This window comes from Alosa pseudoharengus, unplaced genomic scaffold, assembly GCF_046254945.1.
Source record: "Alosa pseudoharengus isolate Yale_2024_CS ecotype anadromous, Long Island Sound unplaced genomic scaffold, YU_APseudo_1.1 YU_APseudo_1.1_scf_12, whole genome shotgun sequence".
NCBI lineage: Eukaryota > Metazoa > Chordata > Actinopteri > Clupeiformes > Clupeidae > Alosa > Alosa pseudoharengus.
The window spans coordinates 31,821,108-31,835,870 of NW_027468587.1; the positions used below are offsets into that span (position 1 = coordinate 31,821,108).

The window sequence follows — 14,763 nt, forward strand, 5'->3', positions numbered from 1 at the left end:
AAAATGGTCCAAGATCTCTTATAGATCTCAGATATAAAATACATTTAAACATATAAATTGGAACAAACAGATTGCAATAAATGGGACAATAGTCTTTATTTAATAATCACAGTTTTTCACTCTGTCATGATTTTTCATAAGAAATAATCAGGAATGTCACCATACACAATACATGACAAACTGGTCCTGCCATGATCAAGTGTTGATACAACTTTGAGTTAAACAACATCTGTTTAGTTTTTTTAAAAAACATTTTATTATTATTTGTTAGCCTTTTTAAAATAAGTGTTCTGGGTTACAGTTATGCTGGCGTCACACCGCTATTGTATTTTTGGGTCTATTTGTTTATTTGTGTCTTCGTCTGTCTACATAATTGTTTTTGTTTGATTCTCTTTGTTTGTAAACGCAGGGCATTGCTGTAAAAGAGCTTAATGCTTAGTCAGTTTTCCCTGAATAAACAACAATTGATGTTTTAAATCACATTCCAAGAGTGCCCTCAACTATCACTTTATTAGAGGATAAGATATTTGATTGAAAGGTTCTCACGGTTTAAAATCATGCAAATGGATTTGTATTTGTGCAACATATGCTGACTACAATGCAGTCTTTTGATTATATATTATATTCTGCATAGATTTGATTAGTGATTACACATTTGGTATAACATCTAAAATGTATTTAGGTTGATCACAGTTTGTATGAGGTTTAAGCCAGGAAAATCCATGGCAATGATGCCAAAACAGGATCCCTTTTCTGGGTCAAGCTTATTCAGATAGCCATAGAACCAAGGATCAATTTTCTCAGCTACTCTTTTTGGCGTTAAAAACATGCCCTCCAGTGTGCCAATGCCAGTCCCACTGGAGTAAGACAGTACAACATAATCCCCACCACCACAGGCTCCCTCAGCCTCTTTCAAATGTGTCTCGATCATACGCTCTTTCTCAGGAATGTGGGTAACCTCGTAGTCACCCTTCTTGTCAGTACCCAGAATTGGAATACCTAACTTAAAGCTGTCTTTCTGCAGTAACACAATCTTGCCTCTAACCTCACCCATCCTTGGTATAGCTGACTCAACCCAGAAATCTTCATCACCAACAATAAGCTTTTCAACCAACCCCTCAACCTCATCTTTATCAAACAGTTGGCCATCTGGTTTTACCCTCACGAAAACAGCTTCACTCCTGTACTCCTTTAGAAAGTCCCGAAGAGTGCTCAGCACATCAGTAAATGTAGTGTGCTGATAAATCACACCATGCATGATGTAGAGCTTATGGTCAAAGGCAAACACCCGGAGATCCAGATAGCGTATGCCTGCCCTTAGCTGATCTGCCAATGACCAGGCCTGGCATTCTGCAGCCGGGCCACCGTGAAGGGCCATGGTGTCATGGGTGCCGGGAATGGTGATGTCAGAGATCAACTTGTTGTCATCAATGGATCTCATCCAGTCAATGCGATATGATTGTGGTAGTCTAAGCACTGAGGCGTCATTAAATGATTGGTCTTCACTGCAGCTCATGTGCTCAAATGTCCTGTGAGATCAAACACTGGGTTATTTTTTATAGGATCTTGAAGCACTCATCAAGGACTTGAAGGTGTTTATGGAACAGATTGTTTGATAAAGAACTGTGAATTTCCGATAGTGATAAGCTTATCTTGATTTTGTTCATGCACCAACTAATAGCAAATATTAACTGTGAATTCTAACATTAATTTCAATAAGGTGAATAATATAATTATAGTTCTGTTTTTAGCATTTCTCATTCAACTCATGTGTTTGTAGCCAAATATAATTCACATACCTCCATCGTTCATAGGTTACTTACATGAGCAATGAGACAAAAAGAACCTTCCAAATGACGTTGTTCATATCTGGGTTTTGCGCATAAATCCAAGTTACTCACAGCTTACTTTGATAAAATATAAAATGAATCAAATTCAAATAGGCTATGCAACCATAACAACCATATCCAATAGAAGCCCATCATTTTTTACTTTCTTTAATCGTTTGTTGAATACACAAAATAGCTTAGCTGTTATCCAACATTTAGTTCCAATAGTTGTCAACAAAAGAAGACATAAATGTCCAAGTTGGCCCATAATGGCTCAGCATATGAAATAATTAACCTCAAATACTATTTTGACAACATGACTTACCTTCTCATAAGACTGTAGGCAAACAAAGCTTTGAATTAGTGTGCTGTAAGATGGTGCTCACACGTATTTAACAGTTTTTGAAAAAAGGGTGTGTCCAAGGAGAATTAATTATTAAACAACCTTAAAGTGAAGGTCAACGACATAAGGCTTGGCCACATATTTGTCCAGATAAAAAAATGGAGGCTTGTAGGACTATAGGATATGAGCAGTTAGTTATGGACGTTCTGGTTGTGTTGTTAGGGGCCGATATCATTAGCCGATATCATTAGCCTATCAGTATCATATTAAAGGTTTCCCTAGAAAGGTTTCCCTTTTTCATCAAAATTTTATCACAGTTGCCAGTTGCAGTGACAGTGAGAATAAAGGGAGAGCTAAAGGCACATATTCGCCAGCCCATAGAGCCTAATGTGAACCTGGAAATAGGCATGCAGTTTAGAAATGTATAGGCCCATGGGTCCCCACGTTTAGAAAGTTTTGGATTTGTATTTGTAATGTACTCCCTTCTCTCTTTTTTTGAGAATATTAAGTTGAAAGTTGTATAGTTCTACTTTGATAAATAGCAATGTCCAATTGTAAGCCACCTGAGTGTATTTTTAAATTAAATTAAATTAAATTGAATTGAATATGTTCTGCATTGTTTGGTGTTGGTTGTGATAATTGTGAAATATTCCATTATCTATAATCAACTTGAAGTATTTAGATAATTTTGAAGCACAAATCTAAAACTTCTAAATTGAGCAAAACTCCATTTTAAATTCTAAATTCCAATTTGAAGAAATATAGAGCAACCGGACCCTTTCAAGTTTTCCACATTTTGTTATTTTTCAGACTCATCTTAAAATGGATTCAATTTAAAAAAATGTCATCAATCTACACACAATACGCCACATTTTGCACCAGCTGTAATCTGGCCATGCTGGATTGGGTTAAAACAGAGTAAATTTTACAATAGTCTATAGCCTAGTGATAAAAGCATGGATAATTTGCTCTAAATCACTTTGGGATAAAACTGCTTTTACCATAGCGACATCTCTCAGATGATTAAAAACTCCCACTCACAACACTGCTGACCTGTTTGTTAAAATTGAAAGAGTCTAGCCAAACCCACTTTGCTCAAACTTGTGTTTGAAGTCAGAGCAGCTCACATTCGTTCAGACGCAATTTCCCTCCCAACCGCTAGAGTTCGGAATTGTTGAACAAGTCTAGGTAGCGCAACTTCCAACTCAGCTTTTGATTCTTGTCAGTCCGGTGATGTAATGAAGTAAAAGAGGAGTAAAGATGGCGGAGAACAGCGGCACAGATCCTGCCGTGAATACGAACACCGAGGAAAATGCTGCCACCAGCGGGACCATTATCATGGTCACTGTCAAAACTCCGAAGGATAAAGAGGAAATAGCTATATCCGAAGATTCGTCTGTTGCGCAGGTATTTCAGTGATTAACGAGAAGTGTATCATGTTTTGTTAGCCTCCTGAGTAGCTAGCAACCTTCCTACCTGCCTAGCTTGTTAGCTGACTGTCTATGCAACTTGAATGATGGCTAATGTTAGCTTTGACGGGATAGAAAGCTAACAAGCTAACTACCTTGTTAGCTAGCTAACTTACCACGGACAATTGGGCGTATAGCGTTGAAATTATGTTAAATTTAGCAGCTGTTGGTGTTGTTTGTGGTGCCCTTTGTGGTGATGTTAGACTGTTGACGTGAAGAAAATGGCTAATTGTAAGAAGTAATGAGGATTTACAAGGTATAAAAAATGGTATGTCATGACGCTGTCGGCTAGCTAGTCATACCAGTGTATCGGCGTAATGTTAGCCGGCTATGGCGGCAGCCAATCGGAAGGTTCTTCGTAGTGGTAGAAGGAGAGACATTGTTGATGGCTAGGTGTTGGTTATTAAACGATTCACGATGACTTTTATGGTTCCCGAATAAAATGAATACGTATCGTAGCTTAGAGAATGGTTTATCTTGCCAAACCTAACCGCCGACTGAAATAGTTAAAATCAGATGTACACATCGATTTAACAAAGAGAACATTCTCGACGGATCTGATCTTATCTGGATCAGTAGGTAACGTTAACACGTTAGCCAATGAGTATCACATTTTTTCGGAGATAGTAGTTGAAACAAAGGATGGGAAGGTTGATTTCTAGGCATGATAGTGCTTTTACCTCCTCTAACCAGTCATTCACACCCTACTGAAATACCTTGCTACCACCGATAACGTTGACTATGTTAACAAGCTAGCCCCTGTCATGACACTTGTTTTCATGGGTCACCTGACGCCACTTTCATTATGATCACTGTATTGCGCATCTTGCGTTGTTCTTCCTTTAGGTCAATTCATTTTCTCATGTGTTTTTTTCTGGTAGTTTAAGGAGGAAATATCAAAGAGATTTAAGGCAAAACAGGACCAGTTGGTATTAATTTTTGCTGGAAAAATCCTTAAAGACGGTGACACGCTGAACCAACACGGCATCAAAGATGGACTCACTGTCCACCTCGTCATCAAAACCGCGCAAAAGTAAGCTTGTGCTGAAACTGTTGATTTCTTCCTCTTTTGGTACTGGTGGAACTACTGTCTTGTTTATTTAAGAGATTTCTATATACCTCTATGTACCAACGGCACACTCAAATGTCGCATTGTAATAAGTGGAAAATGATAACGGACGTTTTTAAAAAAAAAAAAAAAAAATGCTATTCCAGAGCCTCGGGAGGTGGCAGTTCACAAGCATCAGTGTCCACCACCCCTGGCACACCACCTGTGAATAGAAGTGGCACTGGCTCTGCCAATCCTAGTCCAGCGTCCACCGGGGGCACGGCACAGGGCACAGGCCCATCTCCTGCCCCTGCTCAGCCTGCCAACCTACTGTGTGAGTTTTACACTGCCTGTCACATCACAGAAGCTCAGTACAGTTTTGCTTGAGGCTCTCACATTGACCGTAGACCCATTTGTGTGTTTGTAGCTGGGTTTGGGGACCTGTCCAATCTGTCAGGTTTGGGCATGGGCTCAGCCAACTTCATGGAGCTGCAGCAGCAGATGCAGCGGCAGCTGATGTCCAACCCGGAGATGCTGTCGCAGATCATGGAGAACCCACTGGTGCAGAACATGATGTCCAACCCGGATCTGATGCGGCAGATGATCGTGGCCAACCCACAGATGCAGCAGCTGATGGAGCGCAACCCAGAAATCTCGCACATGCTCAACAATCCCGAGCTCATGAGACAGGTGTGCAGAGATGGGGTAGCAGCACTGCCCGCACACTCTTAATCAGCAGCATGGTGCTTGTATCTATTTATCCGTTCGGCAGACAAACTTTTTATGTGGTTATTTCAATCCAACCGAATGGTAGGCTTTCCATTTATGATGATATACAAAGCAAAAGTGATCAGATGGTGCTGGTTTGATATATAAAAATAGGCTAATAAATTATTACTGTTAGGGATTAGGGCATGCTTTTTAATGTTTAGTAAAAATTAATTAACACAGGTAAAAGGGAATGAATAAGGCATTAAAGAAATACTATGCTTTTGGCTGACTACAATCAATGCCAATTTTCTCCCACCTTTTTGACCCGCTTAGACTATGGAGTTGGCAAGGAACCCAGCTATGATGCAAGAGATGATGCGTAACCAGGACCGGGCGCTTAGCAACCTGGAGAGCATCCCAGGTGGATACAATGCCCTAAGGAGGATGTATACAGACATTCAGGAGCCCATGTTCAGTGCTGCGAGAGAACAGGTGATGCATTATTCAACCTAAATGTGCTTCAGTGTTCAGATTAATATGTGTTGCATATGGGCTTACTTGCATTGATGCTATGTCCTTAGAACTGATCTATTTAATGTTAGGGATGTACCAATTTTTGAAATCCTGTTTTAAATAATTTGGCTGATAACTGTGTTGGTATTCCTTTGTTTATTTGCTGAGTCTTAACATTCTTTTATTGTTAATAATGCCCTTTAGCGGCAAGGAAACAAATATATTCTTTAAAAAAATATCTAAACCATTTTCAAATGTTTTGGGCCTTCATAGCACCATCTCTGAATGCCACAGCCCACACATAACACAACATTTAGCTAGTGCAGACTTGATGCAGCATTACAGATAATCAGCCACTTCCATTTGTAAACAATATGTAAGTGCATTCCTGTCTGATATGAACATTTGCTATTGTGTAACAATATTCTATGTCCTAATTGAACAAGAAATTGTTCTGTTGTGAAAAGCAGACCTATTGTTTTCTTTTTATTTGTTTACTTGCATTTTAACTTCAGCAAGTTTGCATTGGGAGATTATGAACGGTCAGCTTGTCAGTCACCCACATTTTAACAAAACTTTCCCTTGTCCAGTTTGGAAACAACCCCTTCTCTGCCTTGGGAGGAAATGGAGAAAACTCTGGGGTTCAGCCCTCCAGGACAGAAAACAGAGAGCCTTTGCCAAACCCCTGGGGCCCTTCTAGCACCGGCTCCACTGAGAACAGGGCCACTGGCACCACCACCACCACCTCCTCCTCCACCAGCTCCTCGACTAGCGGAACCACCCCCAGCGTCTCTAACCCCCTGGGCGTCGATGCAGCCAGCCTTGGAAACGGTAGTGGCATCATTGCGTTGACGACAGGCAGTGTTGTATTGTATGCTAATTTGGCCATTGTTGCTCCTGAAGTCCTTGTCCAGTGATATGTCTGCCTTCCACTTGTCTCAGAAGTGGTAACACATAACTGGGAAGATGCCACTGTGTTTTTGCAATTGGTTGTTGTTAGCGATTGTTACCTGATATAGCAGGTTGTGGCAACATAGCATCAGAGAGAGAGATTGGACATTATTGTTTCTATGACTGATTTAATGAGACACAAATAGGATAGAACTGCTAATAAACAGTGGATGCTCTCATTTACTGTTAACGGGCGCAGCCATCTTGGAAATTGGAACTCCGGATACTCTGAGTTCAAACGAGTTAACAAGTAGGAATTATGACTTGAGGGGACATTCCAATTCCAACTTCCTGCTCGTAACTAGAAAATACGAGTTATGAGTGCAAATGTAATGCAGCACCGGTGAAGAAACTTAATTGTAGAGGTGCATATGCTGAAGTTTCATGATCTTTTTTACCATGGAACTTGGAATGTGGATGATGGTAATCATGAATGTAGAACTTCATTTAGCATATATTTTTAATGGTGCAAAGCTTAGTAATCATACTATGTCTCTTTAGGCATTTTCAACAGTCCTGGCATGCAGAGCCTGATGCAGCAGATCTCTGAGAACCCACAGCTGATGCAGAACATGCTCTCTGCTCCATACATGCGCAGTATGATGCAGTCTCTGGCGCAGAACCCAGATATCGCTTCACAGGTCTGTGAGGTCTCACCGTTCCTTGTTGTTGTTGGGTTTGTGGAAACATGTTGGTGGTGTGGGTGGATTGTTGGGTTTTGTATCATAACGTCTCCATGTTCTACAGGTTCTGATGAACAATCCCCTCTTTGCTGGTAACCCACAACTACAGGAGCAACTGAGACACCAGCTGCCCGTGTTTCTTCAGCAGGTCAGAGCCGCCCTGCCATTTTCACTCACTATTGTGGTTTTCTCGCTGTATCAGTCAGTTGTTGTCAGAACAAAGTTCAACTTTCATGAACCTTCCCACTAGTCGACCTCTGACACACGGCATTTGAATGGCGTTTTGACACGTGGTGTTCCTCGTTTGACCCACAGATGCAGAACCCAGAGGCCCTGTCCGTGATGACGAACCCACGGGCCATGCAGGCCCTCATGCAGATCCAGCAAGGCCTGCAGACCCTTCAGACCGAATGCCCTGGGCTCATGCCCAGGTAAGCATTTTTTTTTTTTTTTTTTTTTTTTTTTTTACTTTAACTTCGGATATTCTGTTAAAGCAAACATCACTTAACGCAGCATTGGTTGGGCTAATTGTTCCTCCTCCCCCACAGTCTCGTCCCTGGCGGTTTGCCTGGCGGTTTGCCTGGCGGTTTGCCTGGTGGTTTGCCTGGCGGTTTGCCTGGCGGTATCCCCGTGGGTCTCCCAGGTGGTCTCCCAGGTGGTCTCCCAGGTGGTCTCCCAGGTGGTCTCCCAGGTAGCATCCCAGGTGGCATCCCTGGTGGTATCCCAGGTGCCCCTGTTCCTGCAGCAGGCAGCGCGCCCGCAGAGAACCCGCCTCCTCCCTCGGGCCAGGGGTCCACCCCCGCTGCTGGGGCCAACCCCACTCAGCAGCAGCTTATGCAGCAGATGTTACAGATGTTTGCCGGAGGAAGTGCATCAGTAAGTTTTAAACAGGAAGACGCCAGTGTCATTAGACTCTTTAATAGATTCCAGTATAATTTGGCTCCTTGAAGCAAAAATCTGATGCCACTAACAAGTACAGCAACATGGAAAATGAATGGATAACGTAAAAGAACATGCACATTCATTTAGACATTTACTGTTAGTTCAGACATCCATATGTGTATGTAAATGTAATATATATATTTATTGTACAGTAATCGAAAAATCACATAGAGCGTGTACCCATAGCGCAAAAAAGGTGGAAGGATGAGAGCTAAGCTAAATGTGCCCTTTGACCTGTGCAGACCCAGACTCCAGAGGTGAGGTTTCAGCAGCAGCTGGAGCAGCTGAGCGCCATGGGCTTCATCAACCGCGAGGCCAATCTGCAGGCCCTGATTGCCACGGGGGGAGACATCAATGCCGCCATCGAAAGACTACTAGGCTCCCAGCCCTCCTAACTCCTCGGCCGCCAGAGCGCCCGGAGCGGGGCAGGGGGGCTGCAGTGGGAGGGATGGATGGATGGATGGATGGATGGGGGAGATCATAACGAAATGAACACAATCCTTCACCACATGAGAAAAAAAAAGAAAAAACAAACTAAATCTACAACAGCAACCCCCCTGAATAGACTGAATTCCAATTGCATCATCTTCTTTCTGTTTTCCTTTTTTCTTTCTTTTCTTTTTTTCCCACCCTTTCTTACCCACCTCACCCCCTCCCGTCCCCTCTGGTTGATCTGTGAAAATCATAGGAATTGGGGTTTTCAAAACTAAAATTAACTGGGCAAACCAACAAAGTAATCAGTATGAAATGATGTCATACTAACATCTTTCCCCCCTCTGCTCGCTGACAGCTGAGACCCTAACAAGATGATACACACACACAGCTGAACTTTTGTCCTCTGTGCTTCCTCCCTCTTAGCCGACCATTCCTTTTCGGATTGAGACAAACGTACATGCGTAAAATTCTCTGTCGAGGCAGTACTTGTGGTAGGAGGCGTTGTAGGGGGAAATAAGCCTTTTTAATTCTTAGAACAAAGACTCCCTGTGTTTCGTAAGAATGCTCACTTCATCTTAATTCTCTCAGTCTCTCCTTGATCATGCTGGATTAAGATCAGTATTTATTGCAACAGCTGTAGACGTTTCTCCCTCACCCGCCTCTCTCTCTCCTCTCTCTCCCTTCCTGTGCCGCCCCGTCTCATTTCACACTGCTTTGAGAATTCCTTGACATTTGACGTGTTAATTGAAATCTAATATTGATGAGGATGTTGGAATCCCTGTTTGAGCACCATAACACCCTGACTCAGATGATTGCTTACACTTCAGCTTCTGTAGAGAGGAATGGATTTGGAATGGGAAGAAAAGATATAATTACTCGAGAAAAAAAGGCATTGTCATCTCCTTTAGTCATTGCTTACTGACAGGTGTACATGAAACTATGGTTGAGGCTTTTCCGTATGGTTAAGAATGTAACAAGGTATCAATAAATATTTCTAAGCTGAAGAGCCATGTTAAGAAGCTTACAACTTTTATTTTGTCCATATCCCTATTCTTTGACATAGAAGAGATTGCTGCTGTGCTTGGAAAAAAAAGAAAAAACTTGTACATTTGATGCAGCATCATACTTAAGATCTGCCAGTAACGGAATAGCATGATAGCTATGATGCTTTATTTTCAACCTGTTCACCAACTATATGGCTAGCTTACAGCAGTCTAATGCAACTAACAGTTGAATTTTGATGTGAATTAAAATGTCTTCAACTTTGCCTCTTGCTGCATGTCGGTAGTCCATTGTTTAGACTTTACTCTGGTAATTATTGAAGGTTAATGCAAATCAAGTGGTGTTTATTATTTACGTAGCTGATCATTGTTTTCTACCATTGCAATGATAGAAGGATAGTTTGTGTGGATATTGGGGTATAACTGACAGAAAGTGGAAACTTGCATTCCATGTGAGTGTCATCCTTTATTTAAAACCTACGTCACAAATCCCCATGTAATTGAGGTAGAGTAGCCACTTAAACACCAGGTTAGCCTTTTTTGTCATTGCTAAGTCACATCACTGTATTTTTCCTGGATGTTAAACTCTGAACAGAGTTAACTTGACGGAGTTATAACGTCACCATGCACATGCCGGGCAGTGATTGTTCAGTAAAATGGTTCCTAATAGTCCGTCTTATTGCTCAGACAAACTAAGAGGGAACCTGCTCAGAAGAAGAAGAAAAAAACATAATGGGCCATTCTAGATTGAGCGCAGGCCTCGACGAGCTTTATTTCGCTAGCAGTAACGGCAAAGCCAGCGTAAGCAGACGTAAACTGGACCTAAATGACCGACCATGGACATGTGATTAACAGTAGAACAACTACATCTCCCAGTATGCAACAGTGATCCCTCGTGCAGTTATCACCTGACCGCGTCCACGGAACGTATGTGCCCAAATATCTATCTTCATTCCTACTTCCAATCTTTTGTGTTGACAGCAGTCATTTTAAATTATCGGAAATGTTACGACCAAAGGCTTTGACCCAAGTTCTCAGCCAAGCAAATACAAACGGAGTTCAAAGCACATTGTAAGTATTGCCTGGGTCAAAATACGTAATATTATGCTAACATGCTAACGTTTACATTGCTAACAAACTAAATTGTGCAGTGGTAGAAAGGAAGCTAGATGCTAGCCTGCTAGGTCATGTAGCTGCTAAGTTAGACACCCTTTTACTCCCCTGGTGGATTGGTAAAATGACTCTTTCAAAGTTTATATAAACAGCTTATTTTATTTCTATTTCTTTGTGCCTAACGCGATTTGCCTAAATATTTTACCAACTTTGTATTCAGCAAGTGAAAGGGATCGATTAACCCAACGTAATGTTGATAAACTAAAATGATAATTCATGCTCTCCTAGACTATTGAACAACGAAGGTTCTCTTCTGGCATACTCTGGCTATGGTGACACAGACGCACGGGTCACTGCGGCTATTGCCAGCAACATTTGGGCAGCCTATGACAAAAATGGTCATCTAGCTTTCAACGAGGACAAACTGAAATTCATCTTAATGGACTGCATGGTAAGCATGGCCTTTTCCTTTTGGTTTAGGGATTAGCTCTATCGAAATTGTACCAATGTGAAGATGATGTTGCGGTGGCGTTGATGACGTTGATCTCTGTATGCTGTATGTTGATGTCCTATATTGCTTATTTGATTCCATTTAGCAACACTTATTTTGTAGATTACTAATGAACATTACAGACGCAAAATATCGCCAAACGATTGATTTGAAATATCTATTTGACCACTTTACAGGAGGGGAGAGTGGCCATCACTCGTGTCGCAAACCTATTGTTGTGTATGTATGCCAAAGAGACAGTGGGCTTTGGAATGCTGAAAGCCAAGGTAAGAGACTGTCTGGACTGCAGGAAAAAATACTATACTACATTGAAATGCCAAGTGAGCTCAGAGTATTATTTGAACTAGCATAGATAACATTGCATAACATTTATTGTCCCAAAGTGTAGAAAATTGTATAAGCAGAGGCCTACAGAGAGGCGCTATAACTGGTTAATGGTCAATCATCAATAAATAGGCCTTATGGTATTCTAAACCTGATGGTAGGAACTGGTATTCATTATGTAGCACATGAGTTGACTCCGATATTACTTCACTCAAACATACTGGCATTTGTGGATATTTGTCATTATTTGTGGGTAGTACCAGGTATGCCATATTGTTGGAGGGGCAGCCGTAGCCTACTGGTTAGCACTTCGGACCTGTAACCGGAGGGTTGCCGGTTCGAACCCCGACCAGTAGGCACGGCTGAAGTGCCCTTGAGCAAGGCACCTAACCCCTCACTGCTCCCCGAGCGCCCCCGTTGATTCAGGCAGCTCACTGCGCCAGGATTAGTGTGTGCTTCACCTCACTGTGTGTGTGCTGTGTGTGTTTCACTAATTCACGGATTGGGATAAATGCAGAGACCAATGCAGAGACCAAATTTCCCTCACGGGATCAAAAGAGTATATGTACTTATAGTTATACAAAAGCTACATCGGCATTGAGACCACAGTATGGAGCTGGCTCCAGGGTTATAAAAGTATTTTGTTTAATTGTACCGTGTTTATAGATATTTTTATAGATATCCATGTGTTCACGTCTGGCTCCTTAGCTATCATTTTGGTAACTATAAAGAGCTATTTGACATCTTTAATGTAAATGTAAATCAGGTTTATAGGCCAAGTATACTTGCGTATACAAGGAATTTAGTCTCTGCATTTATCCCATCCGTGAATTAGTGAACACACAGAGCACACAGTGAACATACAGTGAGGTGAAGCACACACTAACCCAGAGCAGTGAGCTATCTTGCTACAGCGGCGCTTGGGGAGCAGTGAGGGGTTAGGTGCCTTGCTCAAGGACACTTCAGCTGTGGATGTGAGCATGGGAGAGCAGTGCTCGGGGATCGAACCGGCAACCCTTCGGTTATAAGCCCGAACCCCTAACCAGTAGGCCACGGCTGCCCAGTTTAGAACACTAAACATATCGGAGGCGCCTAATGTTGAGATATTCCCGTCTAATTTCTCCTATGATCTAATGCTATTTTCTATCCAAAGTAAGGTGCCTGCTTCAAAGTTAACTGATATACAAAACTCTGATACCTTCAAGTTGTCTGACGCAAAGCTTGTGTGAAAGAATAATCTTGTTGGCTTGCTTAACAGTCTGCTCATGGGTAGACCAAAGGGATGGATGCTGTCAGTCACCTTATCTTTTATGCAGTTTGCATGAGACAGACTAGTTTTGAATTAAGTTGCACAGAGAGGTTACCAAATCAGGCAGTGGTGTGGTGCCCTATCTGACTAAGTTTTTCAAGATTGCCTGATAAAAGATTACCATACATTTTGGGTCAACCCTGTGAACTTGATGCAGATGTTGTTGTAGTCTGCCATACAGGCTGTCAACATGTATGCTCCAGGTCAGTGAACTGTTAATAAAAACAGTAAGGTATTTGTTTGAGGAGCCCTGTGAGATGGCTTCATTGTACACCTCCGAGGCCTGTAGTGCACTCATCTAGGGTCAAGCACCACCTCCTCTCACGTTAACATTATAACCACCAGGTAGTTATCATGCAAACTTCTACAAATCTCCTAAAGATCCGCTAGCTGCCTGCCCCATAAGCAGGCCGTCAAAAAAACGCGTCTCTGTAGGCAGCCTATAGGCTCCGAGATCTGTACACAAAAACAATTGCTACCAACAAGGGTTGGCAACCCCTCAAAATCAAAATAAAGTGTTTTAACCAATAACTGACGAGATGCGCGTTTAGGAGAGTTTTAATTGCCCAGGACGGAGTAGCGAGCTAGCTCTCTGTTTTGTTTGAACATCAGCAGAAGTGACGTATCCCCGCTATCGCTGATACAACCTTTAATACACACACACACACACACACACACTCACACACACTATCTATCACACACACATCATCACACTATCTACTGTATCACACTATCACACACACACACACACATCTATTTCATTCATATTTAACGTTAAACCACTTGTTTAAGATGCATCATTATTTTGTTTTTTTTAGGCGGAAGCGCTTGTACAATACCTGGAGGAACCCTTGACACAAGTGGCAGCATCTTAGAGAAAATTAATGAAATCACTTCTTCCTCTTTCTGGTGTCATGTTTTGGGTGCAGAAGGGAGACTCACTTTGTGCGCTCAAGTGTGGCTGCATGTGGGGAAGTCTGGACTTTGACTTAGAATGCTGTCAACTGTCTTCACAGAGAATTAACTATTTATTTATATAACTATTTTACACGCTCACACTCATATCTGCAGGGTTAAAGGTATGTGTGATGTTCTGTATAGACTGCTGTGTGTGTTGTTTTCTTTGTGAACTAACAGCTTTGCCTGTGTGAGAAACAATGCCTTCTGTTGTGCTTGTCTCTGCTCAACAATCTGGAAGATATATGTGAAAATGAAAGATTTTTTTTGTATGAAATGTGTACAATGTCAACAATTTGTACAAATGTACTTAAAGATGCTGAAAACACGCAAGTATATATATTAAGTAATTGTATTAAAACGCCCATTTAAAACCATCATCCCTTGTTTAAGATCATATACTGTATGTCTTGTGTATTTTGAATAAAGATATATGCATTATGTCAGTGCAATAGTTATTTCTTTAAATGAAAAACAGAAATGTTTTCAAAGTAAATGTAATCATCTCAGGTACAGTAATTCAGTAGCTGAGATATAAATATTTACCTCAAATACCAAAATCAGATATGAGTTCCATGTCAGGGGCCACTGTGGCACCATATAGTATAATGACTGGCTCTTTGT

General features: G+C 41.6%; 3 protein-coding genes across 3 annotated transcripts; 2 read left to right on the forward strand and 1 right to left on the reverse strand.

Annotated features, from left to right (window-relative positions):
• Nucleotides 1-667: 667 nt before the first annotated feature.
• Nucleotides 668-1,516, reverse strand: LOC143119670 (1-phosphatidylinositol phosphodiesterase-like). The gene has a single exon (XM_076281287.1). It carries the CDS (start codon nucleotides 1,514-1,516, stop codon nucleotides 668-670), a length of 849 nt encoding a protein of 282 aa, XP_076137402.1.
• Nucleotides 1,517-3,408: 1,892 nt separating this feature from the next.
• ubqln4 (ubiquilin 4) lies at nucleotides 3,409-10,197 on the forward strand. The gene is made up of 11 exons (XM_076280853.1): nucleotides 3,409-3,579; nucleotides 4,523-4,674; nucleotides 4,857-5,023; nucleotides 5,117-5,379; nucleotides 5,734-5,892; nucleotides 6,504-6,744; nucleotides 7,366-7,505; nucleotides 7,612-7,695; nucleotides 7,863-7,978; nucleotides 8,096-8,423; nucleotides 8,732-10,197. The coding sequence occupies exons 1-11, from the start codon at nucleotides 3,433-3,435 to the stop codon at nucleotides 8,882-8,884; spliced, it is 1,950 nt and encodes a 649-aa protein (XP_076136968.1). The 5' UTR covers nucleotides 3,409-3,432; the 3' UTR covers nucleotides 8,885-10,197.
• A 622-nt stretch (nucleotides 10,198-10,819) lies between these two features.
• On the forward strand, nucleotides 10,820-14,580 carry lamtor2 (late endosomal/lysosomal adaptor, MAPK and MTOR activator 2). Its single transcript, XM_076280854.1, has 4 exons — nucleotides 10,820-10,996; nucleotides 11,327-11,489; nucleotides 11,726-11,815; nucleotides 14,001-14,580. Exons 1-4 carry the CDS (start codon nucleotides 10,929-10,931, stop codon nucleotides 14,055-14,057), a joined length of 378 nt encoding a protein of 125 aa, XP_076136969.1. The 5' UTR covers nucleotides 10,820-10,928; the 3' UTR covers nucleotides 14,058-14,580.
• Nucleotides 14,581-14,763: the final 183 nt, after the last annotated feature.

Coding starts and splice junctions, on each gene's coding strand:
- LOC143119670 (XM_076281287.1), bottom strand. CDS start 1,516: ATGAGCTGCAGTGAAGACCAATCATTTAATGACGCCTCAGTGCTTAGA.
- lamtor2 (XM_076280854.1), top strand. CDS start 10,929: ATGTTACGACCAAAGGCTTTGACCCAAGTTCTCAGCCAAGCAAATACA. Junction 11,490..11,725: donor TCATCTTAATGGACTGCATG/GTAAGCATGGCC, acceptor ACCACTTTACAG/GAGGGGAGAGTGGCCATCAC. Junction 11,816..14,000: donor TTGGAATGCTGAAAGCCAAG/GTAAGAGACTGT, acceptor TGTTTTTTTTAG/GCGGAAGCGCTTGTACAATA.
- ubqln4 (XM_076280853.1), top strand. CDS start 3,433: ATGGCGGAGAACAGCGGCACAGATCCTGCCGTGAATACGAACACCGAG. Junction 5,893..6,503: donor TCAGTGCTGCGAGAGAACAG/GTGATGCATTAT, acceptor TCCCTTGTCCAG/TTTGGAAACAACCCCTTCTC. Junction 7,506..7,611: donor ACCCAGATATCGCTTCACAG/GTCTGTGAGGTC, acceptor CATGTTCTACAG/GTTCTGATGAACAATCCCCT.